At 43.1% G+C, this 15,318-nt stretch overlaps 1 protein-coding gene across 3 annotated transcripts in view; it reads right to left on the bottom strand.

Annotated features, from left to right (window-relative positions):
• The window catches only part of ABCA1 (ATP binding cassette subfamily A member 1), a 91,386-nt gene that overhangs the window by 56,523 nt on the left and 19,545 nt on the right, over positions 1 to 15,318 (bottom strand). For all 3 annotated transcript variants that reach the window (XM_038169977.2, XM_038169979.2, XM_038169978.2), the window contains exons 3-5: positions 14,426 to 14,519; positions 10,383 to 10,524; positions 9,405 to 9,526 (exon numbers count right to left, since the gene is read on the bottom strand). In XM_038169977.2, coding sequence (XP_038025905.1) covers positions 9,405 to 9,526; positions 10,383 to 10,524; positions 14,426 to 14,519 — 358 coding nt within the window. The remainder of the gene's footprint in view (positions 1 to 9,404; positions 9,527 to 10,382; positions 10,525 to 14,425; positions 14,520 to 15,318) is intronic.

Raw genomic sequence — 15,318 nt, 5'->3', positions numbered from 1 at the left:
CAAAATAACAGGCAGAGCTGCCCAGAATCAAAGGAGCCTGACTGTCCTGCACTTGCATTGTTTAGCTTTGCACAGAAAGATGAAAAAAGAAATAGCCACACCTTCCCTGGGTGTGAAGCCTCACTCGGTCTTGGCTCCCTTCCTCTCTCTTGACAAGGATTCGTAGAACCCAGCTCACATCTGGCTCAACGTGATACCGAGTCTGCAGTCAGCAGATCACAGTGCATCTTGTTTCCCCGCCTGTCAGGAAGAAATGTCACTTCTGGATGTAGTGCCAAGCCCTAACGCTCCCTCATCTACTGCACAGCAGCAAAAGCCAGCTCTAGAACAAGGAGCTTCCTAAGGTCAAACCAACCCCAAAGGTAGCAAAAATGCTAAGGATTCACAAGAATCAGCCAATCACTATAGTCCAACTAGCTTAAATGGGCACTTTGCCTACTTATTCTCAACACATACCTATATCTAAATGATTTCAAACCCTTGTGATTGTTCCTTGTTTCAAGTTGTTTGGATGTTGGAAAGTTATCCATAATGTAGTTCAGTTTTGCTTCTGAGCTCCAAGGCCAAAGGAATGAGAAAATCAAGCTTCAGCACTGGAACAACAGAATGTGCTCTGTCTTGCTCAGGGAAACCTTTGCAACCATTCGGCCCCGTTACTAACATTAATCAGACTGTTGAGCAACATCACTTCAAAATAGTTAAAGAACTTTCTCAATCTTTGAGAAATGTGGTTTGAAAACCAGATACTTAGTGAATATGGCTTGCCCAGACTCACGTAGTAAAGTTTTGGGTACAGATCATGTCTCTTGCTTCCTAAGCACTACACTGTGCTGCTGTTTACAGCAGGCAGCTCCCAACAGACCTTGCCTTGGTAGTCTGAGGAGCTCATCCTTCCGTTTGGCATCACTCTGGACTGGCAATATACTAACCATTCCCTCCCTTCTGTACTGGCAGAGCTTGCCAGCTGAAAATACAGCTTGGGGTACTTGTGGGGGCACTACTGCCTCCTGTTTCACACAGAGGTCAGGAGCACTGCTAGTAGACACAACAAAGGGCAGTGCCATTTTCTGGTTGAGGAACAGGGTCCTGAGTACTTCAGAGTCACAGACCAGTGCACTTTAGCATAAGAAAAAGTGTGTACTGCTGAAGAAGGCTTGTGCATTACTTATATGGACACCCTGGTACAATCCTTCTTTGACTTTCTTCAGGTAACACTACAATGTAACTTGCAAAGGAAGTAAATGGATTGCATAGCCAGAGGTAATTGTGGGCTTAAAGAATTGCTTTGTCTTGATTTCTGTTCTCTGGCTTTACAGCACTAGAGTTAATGCTTTCCCCAGCTTCTGGGCGGTGGACAAGTGTGTGAACAGAGTGGGAAAGAGGACAGGTGAGCAGAGATCTGATGGACGCTGACTATGGCACAGATCTGTCGCCTTATTGTAAGGAGAATTGTTGGGACAACGTGCTTTCATGTCTACATCAATCCCTTAAAATGCAGTCTTCCATTGCACTACCCTTAAAATTAAAACTAAATAGAAAGGGGATGAACCTTGAGCTATTTATAGAGATGTATGTCACATATCAGCTTCTATCTCCCTCATATATACCTCAGTATGGACAGGTCAGCATAAAAAAGCCTGAGCAAGATCTTCAGCTGAGCTATGTTCCACAAACCTTTCAGAGCTATACCAATTTTTCATCAGCCAAGAATCTCATTAGAGGCATAAGCAATATTAAGTTTTAACAAGCTGGGTTAATTATTACAACTCTGTTTATACATAAAAATGCGCAACCCTTTTGTATTCTGGAGCACTTTAATTTATCTCAAAAGGATTTTTCCATAACTTTGCATGTTTCTTGTTTACAAAGTCTGATTCAAGCAAAAAACCTATAATCTGAAATAAAAATTCATCTCTTAAACAAGACATAACCACTACTTGATAATACACAGCAACACTAAAAAAAAACAGAACTGCAAATAAAGAATGTTGCAGTCTGTTGAAGCAGCAAAGAAGTTTAGCAACAGGAGGTAGAAAATGTTGTTTGATTTTAGCCAGGATCCTGACATTGACAGTCACTTATTTTATGACCAAAAATACTTAAATAGAACAGCATGTGTTCCCTGTGAAAAAAGCAGCCTACAAAAATTGAATTTTTATGGATTTTCAAAGAAATTGGTCAAGCAGTGTTCTTGCCTGGATAAAAATGAACTTTGATTCAACATCAACAATATTTCAAAGCCATCATCTTTTATTGCATCCTGACTACATTTAAAACTATGTCACATCCTACTGTGTTGTAGAAGGAGGACTCCAGTTCCTTGGCAGCTGTTTATTTATTTAGCTCACAGGGATGCTGTAAAATTGGGTAATAAATAAATGTTTGTAATGATGAAAAAAAAAAAAAAAGATGAAATGCATTATTACTAGAGAAGGCTCCAAAGCTCAATATTAACTTTGGAGATATGGTAGGTCAGATCAAAATTACGTACTCCAGCCTCAGTACCAAGTTGGATACAGAGGTGGACACGGCTTTTTCCAGCTGTGGCCATTTCCTAATAGCCACTCTCATGAGAGCACAAAGACAAGGAAATCCCCTGGGAACAGCTGCACTTTTCACCAGAGGACAGTGGTACAAGTTTCCTAGGAGACTGTTTTCACATCGAGGTTGGTGTTAGCAGCCTGTGACCCTCCCGTCTCATTCAACCTCAGCCTGTACCTTAGATAAACCAAATGTGATCTTCCACAAATCAGGCAATTTATTGAAATTCTGAGATTAGAAGTCGCTGAGAACAAACCCAGAAATCGTCTCAGAATGGGGAATGGAGAAAATAAATGCAAATTGAAGTTAACACTGAGAATATGTTTTCAGCAACATAATGCTGGTATTAGCAAGCTCTGCTGATAAGGTTGCATTAAAAAAAAAGAGTGAGATAATAGGAGAGTGTGAAAGGTGTGACTGTTCATTTAACGCTTGGTTTTACTTGGTGATTCAGAACAAAAGTCAGTGTTGACAGACCAGACTGAAGAGTTTTACAGGAGACTAAAGGAAGCACCCAGAGCTCTCCCACAGTGTCCTGTTTTGGCAGCTGATATTATTCATGCTGCAAGAAGCACAATAAGCAATTCTTGTTTTCTTTATCTTTGTGTCTTTCTCTAGACAAATTAACATCAAGATAAAGCCAGTGTCTCTAAGGTACAGTGATTTTCTAAAATTTGTTGTAGTAGCTGTGCTGCATATTTTAACTATGGGCACTGTTGGTTGCCCCGCAAGTGGTCAAATTGTTTGGTGGCATCATCAGGTAAGGTGGTCTTAAAGTAACCAAACTGTCAGCACTGTCCTTCACCAATACAGACCAATGGTGACATCCTTGTGATTCCCCTTGCATGTTTTTAACATGGTACACACACTCCTTTATCATGGGAATCCTAGATGTCTTGCTCAAGCTCTTGTCACTTACAGCGCAAACACTAAAGCAAGGCCAGATGTAATGTGACACTGAATGGATGTTCTGAGCCACGCTTTCAAAGGTACTACAGTCTTTCTCTCCTACATCCACATGTATGCATATTCTACCTAGAGTGCAAGCTGGAACAAATGTAAACCTCCCACTTCAAAAGCAGAAGGGAAGTTCAGCTACAAACACACAGGCACCGAAGCCCAGTTCTGCACAATCACGAGACAGTGATGCACATTACGCTGCTTCTGTTTACCCATCCCAGCCTCTAAGTACAGTCATATAACAACAATGCTGTTACCGATAAAAAATCTCTGAAAGTTCATGGACACCCCCACGGGAAGCAAGGATAATTTTCCTGGTAACAGATTTCACAGTGCAGCAGACCTTGGTGCCTAAACCTCTAACAGAATTATTTTATTACTTTAATCTTAGCAGCAGCTTCAAAACAGCAAGGGAAGCACAAGCAGACTCCAATGGAAGTGGTAAGTGTACAAGTGTGTAGTTCAGCAAATACTGTGCCATGTCACTAAAAATGTTATAGCTAACTGCACAACACATAATTTGGGCTGAATACCACACCAAGAAGTCTTCTCAGTCTCGGTACCTATCTTGACCATCAGTCTTCCTGCTGGAGTTTAGGACAAAAACATAATGAACCCTCTGGATTCACACACAGATGCTGCTCACTACACCTGTAGTAAGGGACTTGAACTTCCAAGAATGTACTGGAAATATTTTCTACTTGTGTCTGCTCAGAGGCTCGGTGCTTTCAGGGAAAAGGTAATTAGGCAAATGTGGGAAAACTGTGCATATCCAAGTCTCCTCTCTGATCGACACAGCACACAAAGTAAAACCCTTTGTGCAATCTGAGTACCCAGTGCTGGCGGCTTCTTCCACATGCTCCATATTACAGACTGCATCTGACCAAGGCAGAATCATGCCTGTTCACACACAGTCCTGGCTCGACCCTTTGGGCTGGGAGGGAGCAGCAGCCTGGAGACCTCCAGGAACCCCACACGGGGTTCTGCTGAGGGTTAACGCAATGAAATACATGAATCACGCTCAACAGCTGGCCTTCCTAGATGCCCCCAAGAGTCAAAATCTCACCACTGTTACCACAGAGCAGTGGTTTTTGTCGGCATTTTCCCCAGACTGAAGGAAAAGCAAGGCCTTGTGCGTCATTATGGAGCACAGTATCAGAGAACCCAGACATGTATTTACTTGCTGCCATGAGATGCCAGGAATGCCACCCTGCAACCACTGGTGTACGCAGGTGTTTCCGGGGATAAAGGCCACCTGGACACATGGTTTGTTAGTCCTCGTTCTAGCCTGGCTGGTTTTTGCTAGGATCCTTCCCAAGGTAAGTCAGGGAGGAAACCAGCTTAATTAGGGAGATGTAGGCAGGTATAAGAACTGATCCAAATGTTTAGCTTGAGGGTGTGGGGCCATTTTTATTAGGGAGAAGACACCAAGGAGGGAGCTATCTATCACCTCAAAGTCATCTAGTAGATAATGCAGAACATCCTGTTTCCCTGAGCACCCTAATAATCATCCAGCAGGTCACATACCACCACAAAGCCTCTCCCAAGGCCATTGTTCAGCCCTAGCCCTCCACCATTCTTGAAATAAAAGTAGCCCTACTAGCTCTGACTGGACAGGCTGAAAACTCCTTCAGCCCCAGTAGGGGTTGTGCAGGACCTAGAGTCCCCGAGGTGCAACACTGGCAGAAGATGCGACCCAGCTGATGTTTCTCCTACACCACGGGTAATACTAATCTAGCAAACAAGCAGGAAAGGGAGGGCACGTATAGAACAACAGCCTGAGATATGATGCAACTTCTTAGGCGATGTTTGTTTCCCTCTGCCTATTTCATTACTCCCTTTTTGTTTAGTTGGGTTGGTTTCAAGGAAAATAAAAACATGCCCTTTGGGATCACTGAAAACTAAGAGCAATGAAGTAAATACCAGCTAGACTGGCTTACACGTGCAACTGTTAGCAACAACAGGGAAGGTGGCTTTAATTTTACCTGTTGATTTTTATTACCCCATAGCACCACAGAGCAAAACATTTGGGAGCTTTGTACAGAGGAGAAGGAAACAAAGAACAGATGCCTCAGAGCAAAAAGGAAGGTGTATCTCCACCTTCCAAAACAGAAGAATAGCTTATTTCTTGTAAACACTTTATCTTCAACGCTGAGGACAGTTGCCAAGTCAGTACCTATATCCAATGAGCCAAGCCTATAGTGAGGAGCAAACCCAACAGCCATGTCTTGCTCTTGGAAGTGCTGTCACCAAGGTCTTTGACTCTGTTCTGATTTGTACTCTGCCTTATCATATGAATGTTGAAGACCTTGATGACATTGTTGGACAGAGATGTAACAAGTGCTGGGAAGGAGAGGGCACCTGGCACCTGCCTGCAAAATCGATTGCATTGCACTATGTGTGTGCATGCACGTAGATTTCACTGCTCAGGGATTGCTGGAAGCTGCCATAAACAGCAGCCCCCACACAGCCTGACAGCCACCGGTGCTTATTTCCCTCTCACCACCAGCCAAAGCTTCATCCTGGCTAGAAAAGGTGCCACATGGAAAGAGGGTGGGCTGCTCCCTAATGGCCACATCCTCCCCTTTCAGCTGGACAGCAGTTCTGGAGCTAGATGCAGCAGAGAACAGGAGACAGTTCTCTAGCTCCTGTTCTTCATAAGATTAGAGGTGATCCCTCAGAAGTGATGGAGGCACAAAGTCTGCTGTCATGAGTTTAAAGCTCTCCCTGAGCAAAATCTCAGGGTCCTGCCTTGTGTCTTTAACCAAGACTCCTGACTTCGTGACACCTGTGTAAGTACCCTGACATCTTAGGCACGCATCCCTTCCCCAAGGTTCACAATGTGCTTAATGTCAGATCAGATAACCCCAGCAATACCACCTTGGACATTAGTTTGTCAAGGCTCTTTTTAAAAACAAGTTTGAAGTCAAAGGACTTTGGCAAATGATCTCTTAACTGATTCAAACATCTGGAGCCAAACACAGACATGCATACTCTGCATAATATTAGAACAAACCATCCCGTAGTTCCAGCTTTTACGCTAGTAACAGGAGGTCATCCTGAAGCCTGTTTTAAAGCCATCAGGCAGCAGTGAGAAGTGTGTGTGGAAGAGGGACATCACACCAGCCTAAGAGAGGAAGAAGGAGCTGCAGAAACACCAGTTGAGCCCGTAACACAAGTTAAGAAGCATACAGTTACTCCCAGTGGGGAAACGTGAGCTGCAAAGCTGTATTTGTCTGCATCACTGATTGAAGAGGCTTCAGGTCCGGGCCAGAACTGGAATGGATGAGGTATTACTTTTTTATTATTATCATTATTAACTCATCAGGTAATTAACCCTCCTGCTAATTGTGGGAAATGCCTGTACTAAGGCAGGCAAAGGAACTTTCTTCCTGTAGACTGCAGTGGCTGTATTTACTCAGAACATCCTTTCAGTCTGGGAGGTTCTCTCACAGCTGACCTCTCTCTCTCTTACGGTCTGCTTAGGTTCCCAGAGTCACTGAAAAAACCCAGAGACCAATGGGTTTAAGCTACTCCTCACACCTCTGTCAACAGCAGCTGAAGTGTTCATCTATAGTTCCCTTCATTGCACAGGGATCTAACCATTGCTAAGGATAAATACGCAAATACTTGTAAGATTAGAGGATGCAGTTTTATGCATGCTGTCAGAGAATGAATCAGGCAGCCAAAGCGTGGGCAGCAGGGACCCCCAAGCTGGTGGCTTTGTAAATGAGCATATCATAAGAAGGACAAACAAGCACAAGCTTTGTTCCCTACAAGCCATACCAACAATGGACAGTCTGTCCTTCCAATGACATGGAGGCTTGATTATTTTTTTTCACTACACATTTGAAATACTTTATTACAGAAATACAATCTTAGATGACTTGTCTGATGCTTATTTTTTGCAATCAGTCCAGTAGTCTTTGTAGTGTAGAGAAACACGAGACTTCTGACTAGACTCGCACAATACTCCCTATGCAAAATGTTTCTTGGAATCACTCTGCCCCCTCAAACCTTCCCAACAATGATGCTCCAGCTTATGGCTTCAGTCATATTCCTGCAAATGTTCACATTTGATGCTCTATGCACGTTTCAATACAAAACACAAGTATTGACTTTCTTTGGTACAGTTAATTTGCAGATAGTACTGCAGAAATTAGATGTAAAATCTGGTAACAACTTATGCTGTTCCCACTGGTAGGGCTTGTTCCCACAACACCAAGTTAAACCAAGGGTTTAACGCGTTCCCTTCAATGTGTTTTTAATCTCTCCTTGAGGAATACAGTCATCCTAGCTCATTTTGGCTGTGTTCATTATCTGTTAATCTCCGCGCAATGGGCTCACCACATACCTACTCCCCCTTAAATACTGAATATTTAGGTAAAAGGATGGTGGTGCCACTTACCAGCTGCCAGAGTAAAAAGAAGGGAGCCTGGCAATATGGACGGACATTGGGCCTAGGAATGAAGGGTGTCCCTTTTACATAAAGATACAGGTCAACTAACGCCAAAAAAAAGGCAGTAGGCCACACTAACACCTGCAGATCTGATCTCATCAGGATTCTGAACAGCCCTGAAGGGGAGAGAGGATGGTTATTTATCCAAGACAATCCCCTTTGCATCTACCAACCTTCCAGTAACAATATAGATTATTTCAAAATGACCTGCCTTGTACTGAGCAACACGAGAAAGAATATAAAAATGTTACCTCTGCCTCAGAAGTATGCTCAGGCCACATCAGACTTGTGAAACTATTCATATCACACCGGGCCAATATTCTTCTTCCTGGAGCCTACCTGAACCATACTCAGGTGGAAAGAGCTGGGAACACCACAACTGTAAAACCAGGGACAACTTTCACCAAACTCTATAATACCATCAAGTGCTTGTAGGTGAAGGCACTCAACAGCTGCATCCCCTGCTCTGTAAATATTTCTTCCTGAACGGTTACTTTCCAATAATCTCCAACTTGTTTCCAATAGAAGCAGGCAGTACCAACAAAGCAGCCAAGAGAAATAACCTTTGAGAGAAGAGTACCCCAAAAAACTCTAACAAGTTGCCATGTCAGTGAGGCTTGGCAATACATTCTCCAAGACTGGACAAAGCTGTTGCAAGTCCCAGCTCTACTGTAAGCCTCCTATGTGATTTCACACTACTTAGTTACCCATTTCCATGGAACAGGAAGCCATGCCAGGCATTCCCACATCAGCTAAAAATGGCAGGATCCTCAGTTGCTGGTGGTTTTTTTTTGTTTGTTTGTTTTCCACTAACGGGGCAGTAAGAGCCCGTAAGACAAAACATTTTGTTCTGGAGCTTGTCACTGAAAATCCTGCTGGACAGTAGCAGAGAATACAGTACCCTACACCAAACGGTCACAGGGAAAATAAAAACTAAGAAGGGAAATGAAGACTTCATGGTCAGATAATAATCAGCTCTGAGTTTGTAAACTCGAGGCCAAGATCAGCTTTTCCTTATCTGTCTTCCTTCAGCTCACTTCCTTCTGCAGCTTGTAGAGTAAAGAGGTAAATTCTAGCTCTAACGGGTTCATTGCTTTACTGGCAAAATAACTAGTGTTTTCCAAACACACGCTACCTAAACTTCTTTGAGAAAGTCAGCATTTTAAATCACTTCAGCAGGCTGAGGATTGTAATTTTACATCCAAAACAGCTGCTATTCTTGGCATTCAGACCTCCCCTTTCTCTTCCACGGAAGAATCTAAAGAGCACACAAAGCTTTGACATGGAGAGGCTTAAGTTAATTCTGTAGGACTAGAAAGATCTGATGAGCAGCAAGTGGTAACCACGCAGCCTCCTATTATCATATATGTCAGAAATTCACACACATAGAATTAACCAGATGAGAAACACCAAATGTAGGTGGCTTTTTCTGCCATGCCATTACCTGACCCAGAGGAGTTTCCCAACTTCCGCAGTTTTCCCAAGACCTTTTGGACATCCTTTATGCTCGTGTCCTGTTGGCTGTACAAGAGTAACCTCTTGGCATCTGAGAACAGGCGGGAAACACTGATGGAAGATACGGGAAAAACAAAACAAAAAAAAAAACAACCATCAGTCATCAGCTCAGTGAGCCAGCATCCACAGACACAGTTTTACATCCCAATTTCAAACTTCAGTCCTTTCAGTTATGCCACTGCTCTCTTCAGTACAATGAGCCCTTTCTTGGTGGTCACCCTTGGGACAATTAAGGAGCCTAATAAAAGTTGTCTGCTAAAGTAGGGTCAAACAAAGTTACACTGGTAACCTCCAAGCATTTGAAAGCAGTTAGACTTGGATGGAGTGGTTCTCCTGCTGCTTGTAAACTGCTCCCTCTGAGAACTCAATAATGTAAGAGTGCCCTTGCTCCTTTTCAAATGCTTTTCCAGGTTGCAGACATCTTTTATTCTGCTTTAAGCCTAGCTAGCCTGACAGTACAAATGCAGCAAGCAAGGCAGGGTACAAGGATGCTGGCCACAAATGGAGCTTCCTGCAACACATTAGCCAGTAATAACTGACAAAGAGAATCACCCAGACCCTGCTCTTAAGCTGCTCTTAGTCTCTCACTCTACATTGTCCATCTCGGAGGTACATTAGCCAGGTAATGGGGGTTCCTTGGGGAACAGAGTTTGCACCTTGCCTTTTTATGGGCTGATTTCTGAACACTTAATAAGAGAACAGACCCAGCCCTTGCCCTGGCAAAGCTCTATTCAATGAGAGCTTCAACTGCTTGGACGCGGGGATACACCACAGCCCCTCTGAACTGGGAGCTGCACAGATTGGTGCTTGAAGTGGTAGCAGAATTAACTGGTGACTTCAAAATATCCCTTTTCCATACGTCCCCCCAAGAACAGAGATTAGGAAAAAGCAGTCAGACTAGACTCACATGGAGGCATTGAAGTTTCCAACAATACCAGGGGATTCCCCAGGAGTTGGGTAGCGGAAACAAGGGTTGTTGGCATTGCAGATGATCCCCTGTATCCAAGGCAAGGTTCCAGCTGAAGGCATAGCTTTGTTTGGGAAGTGACCTAAAACCAAAACACAATAGTTAGGAGACAGACACAAGACAAAGCAGATGTCATGTTATGTAGCAGCAGAGGGCAATGGCAATCCTGTCCTGGTTACTGCCTCAAATTGCATACATGAGAGCAGAATGGTCAATACCAAGATGGTTAAGTACATGTTAACTTCTCCATATAGCTCTGGCCTCCTCCACTTAAAAACTACACCGTGTTAAGGCTGTAAAAGCTCTCTGCTACCCTCAGTCTTGCACTATTGTTTTTGGCCATGCTGAAGGGGACATACTACTTGTTGAGGAACACCCATGAATAGGCAGCTCCAAAGCCTGGCAATATTGACCACATGTACACACATTACTTTCTAGCCAGCCAGGCTGCTCTGGATTAACATGGTTATCCAACAAAGGGGACTGTCCACAACAACAGACCAGGTCAGGATCTTGGTTCTGGAGACCCTTAATGCTCAGACCTCTTGGTTTTCAAAATCATCTCTCACTTATAAGCACCATAGACTCCAAGCAAAAGGTCAGCACATGTGAGGTGCCTACATTAGTTTACCTGAGATAAGTATGTCATTGTTCTCCCATAATTGCTAATTTCCAGACAATTCTAAGATTTCAGAGTTCCTGTAACACTAAGGCATCTGTCTGCCAATTTCAAGTCTTTCCAATAAAATCCAACTCTTGCTCTTAAAGACCTACTTAAGGCATACCTTAACATTAGCATCCTGTTTATGTTATGAATTCTGGTGAATGTTAAAGCAGAAAAAAACTGCCCGTGGCAGAGCTCCACCAGTACGCCACCCGGGTACTTGTGAATCCCTCAGCCTTCAAAGAAAGGCTTCTCTCATACAATCGCGCAATTGAGAGGGCTTGTCACTCTGCTTTCTGCACATGAATTCACTTCCTTACCCCAGCCCTTGGGAAGGGAGGCAAGCATCTTTCTTGCATAGGGCTTTGACAATGACACCCACAATCTTCCATCTGCTTCTCTCTAAACCTCACTCCTCTCTAAACCTCACTCTTGGTGCCTGCCTCCACAGCCACAAAGGCGGTACCAAGCCCCTAGGAGAAGTCTGCTGAGATCCAATAAGGCTGGTTGGTACAGGTGGTGGAAAGAAGACAGGGTGCTTATCAGTCTTCCCTGCAGAAAGCCAAGGACTCTGTCCAGGAGAAAGGTGAGGGAACCAAAGGTTCATTGTTTCCAGTACCCAGGGGACTACTTGTTCCTAGTGTTCTTTTTAAAATAGAAAAGCTATTTACCTGAGCTCTCTGGCTTTTGTTTCATTTCTGGTTTTTGTTCTTCTTGGCAGAGGGGTATGGGGAGGATAAAAGAAGAAAAGTGCTAAGATGTTTAGATTATTTTCCTAAAATTTCTAAAAGAAACACCTTCTCCTCCATGCCTTTTACTTTACATGGATAAAAAGTAAAATAAAAAAATAAAGAGCAGTATGAAAACAGGAAAAGTGCACAGGAATTCATGGTAATTTTCTACGTACAGTGAAGCATGTAATGGCAGTTTCTCAAAGACTACTGTGGAATCATCCAATTTTAAGACAGCAGAGCTACTCAGAAAACACAATATATCAGCACTCCCTTTTCAATGGTATTGCTGCAAACATCTAGCTTTTCAATAGATTTTTTTTTTTTCTGTTGGGCTTTTTTCTTACAAATGAAGCACATTTTGAATACCTCAAAAGACCACAGGAATGGAAAAAAAGTCAAGCTCTACAAGACAAAGTCAGCAATTTTGCTCAATGCTTCTTCTGGATATTTAATTGCATTAAAACAAAATGCTAATGATATGAAAGAAATACCAGAGAGCTCTCAGTCTGAGATGCCTTCTCTGGCTCGTCTGGTGAAAGCCATGCAGCTATCATTGCAGAGTTAGCAAAATTTTCCCCTGTGTTTTCAGAAAAAGGTTCCCCACACCAGACCAAGCTGCTGGAAATAAAAGTCCTGTCTGGAAAGTCTGATTACAGAAACAGTCCAATTCCTGGTTCTTCTCCTTTTCATCAAACAGAAAAAGAGCTGAAAATCTTATCTGTTTATTAAAAACATTATGCCATCAAATAACGAGGGTATTTGGAGGTTGCAAAGCACCTGCACACAGCTCTGCTACTGCTATCGTCAGGCATTACCTGCAAGTCATTTCATAACAGCAGACAGTGCTGCCATTACAGATAACAATCCTGTTTCCCTAAAGGCATCCACAGGGTTGCCACAGAGTTCACCACGAACTCAAGGTTTCCTTCCAGTATTATCTCTGCTCACAGTTCAGCAAAAAAATGTTCCACTACAGAATGCATCCCTATCTGTCAGCATACGAGCTAACAGTGAGTGAAACCAATCCAGATTTCAACTAAAGGACTTAGCTTTCTTTTTGCTGAAGGCTTCTCAGAACAGGAGAGGAACTAGATTAACCATAGTGTGAATTTAAGAGTTACCAGATGCTCTACCCTCTGTGATTCTTGGTGACAACAGTGGGAGAAGGCAGACAAAACAATATTAGTCAACAAAAATGGGGTGGAAAAAGGGCTGCAGGTGAAATACCAAAATGAAATTCTATTTCTGACACCAGGGTGCCAGACCAAAGGACATAGAAGGAGGCTAATGAGTAACAAACCCAACATGAGCAGCTATGAAAAATCAGCTCTTTCTGAGTTTGAGTCTATACACTGCACTGCCACAGCTGGGAAAAATTACCATTGAGGCTGCTGCAGTTATTTATACCATCTGAGTAGACTGCCTATTGCTTCTCTTGCTTCTCTCCAGTTCCATGTCCATATTGCAGGTATTTCTCCTAATGCCACTGTAATACTTGGTTAGGAAAGGCAACTCAAATGTCATGCAGCAAAGTACGAGATGGCATTTAGAGAAGCTTCAATTATCCTGCCAGCCACAGCAGAAAGTGGCTTAGGCAGTGCATGAGACCAGCAGTGTCCAATGCATATAGGGAAACTGCAGTCATTAGCACTTCAACCTTGACAGGCTCCTTGCTAGCTTGAAAGCCTAGCAAGCAGCATAATATGCCCCAGCCGCGGCAAAGAACCACAGGGTAAGTGCTGTAAGAGCTAGTTCTTCACCTATTTTAAGAACGAAATACTTCAGATTGCCCTCCAGAAACATGTTGTGCTGACCCTTAACCCTCACCTTGTAGTAATCAGGCAAAGGAAAGATAAACAAAGAGCTCTTCCATCGTCAGCTGATTGCAGCATGAGGTCGCCACCAATCACAGTAAGATGAAGCATAATGCTAATAAACAAGATATGCTTCCTAAATCAAACGGCAACCAACACAGAAGCCTAATGACAGCCATCCGCAGGGCAAGAATAAGCTTACTCTGAAGGAAAAGCTGACGTGTGCCCATTTATGATGTGAAGAGAAAAATACAACAGTTTTCTTCGCAAACGTATGGCTGCTGAATCTACTGAACACGGAGCTGATGGTGTGCAGTTAGAAGGAATGGAATTGCTCCTCTGTTGTTTTATGTAATACATTAGCCCACATTACTGCCTGAAAATGAGATTGCTTTCCAACAGATCTGAACACTGCTTTCTTTTTATGCTAAGTCACATACGGATCAAGGATGAGAAATAAGGCTTAGGTTCTGTGTGGGTTTTACAGACTTGTCACGCTCCCACAGCAAATTCTCGGCTAATAGACTGTAACTGCAGAAACCAGGGAACACCAAGGAAAGCAGGAGCAGCGTACAGTTATGAAGCTACATTAACGTGTCAGAACAGGCTGCAGACCCCAAGATGGAAGGAAAGCAGCCACTAAAACTTCCCTGAAGATTACTGAGAGGTATGCAGCCACTACCCCTGCGCTTTGTCTCTTGCCAGTTGGCGTTGCTGCCTCCTAGCCATGGAACAACCGCTCTGGGAGCAGCTGCAGCATTTGGTACTTACATTCATGCTGTTCGTAGGGCGGATATGAAAGTCTTACGGAGATCAGGATGAAGAAGATAAACAGAGGCCAAGCAACTTCGATCAGCAGCTGGAACTGGAAACAATAAAGACAAAGTATTAAGACGTCATATGCAAAATACGGGACAGAACAGAGTTTCCAGTACAATCCACTTGTAAGTCAGGACAGCTTTCCAAGCATGGTCTCGTGTCCTTTTGGCTATGCATTCCAGGACCAAAAAGTTTGTTCCTACTACTTCAGAAGACACTCTGTGAAAAATTAGTCTTTTCTTGTTGATATGTGACAGTTACAGACCTGAATTGGATGTGCTTAAGAAGGGTTATTTTTGGCTTTTTTTATAGCTCTTTTCGTCTCTTGCCTGCAAGAAATTGCCCAATTAATCTTCCCAGCAATTAGCCGAATTTTTGGCCTCGTATTTTAGAGTTAGTGGGAAGTACTTACATCTCATCCTCACAATAAACCACTCAGCTTCTACCCTAACATCAGGGATGAAAATTGTGCCAGTGTATAGCTATGCCAAATCTTTCAGTTTCTCTGTTAGGGAAGTATATTGTTATCAGGAGAGCAAAGCTACTAAGCTTATACCTAGTTACCGTTCTGTTCTGATGTATTTATGTTTCCAAAGGCAGGCAAACACTGCTCTGGGGTTCTTACATATACACAGAGAGTGTCAGGTAAAGATAGAAAGAACTCAGTTATTTAGAGGAATGAGGTGAGGATAGAAGAAAAGGCTACTATTAAATGCAGAACATTTTTTAAGGAATTGAAGCACAGCAAAACTCCTTAAAAAAGTATGTGCTACATCCCACAGAAACACAGAGAAAGCAACACTTCAACAGAGCTCCTGGAACACAAGCAGAAGTGTTCCAGGCTT

The sequence above is a fragment of the Anas platyrhynchos genome, chromosome Z, assembly GCF_047663525.1.
Source record: "Anas platyrhynchos isolate ZD024472 breed Pekin duck chromosome Z, IASCAAS_PekinDuck_T2T, whole genome shotgun sequence".
In the NCBI taxonomy this organism is placed as follows: domain Eukaryota; kingdom Metazoa; phylum Chordata; class Aves; order Anseriformes; family Anatidae; genus Anas; species Anas platyrhynchos.
This window is presented reverse-complemented; position numbering and strand designations above follow the sequence as displayed.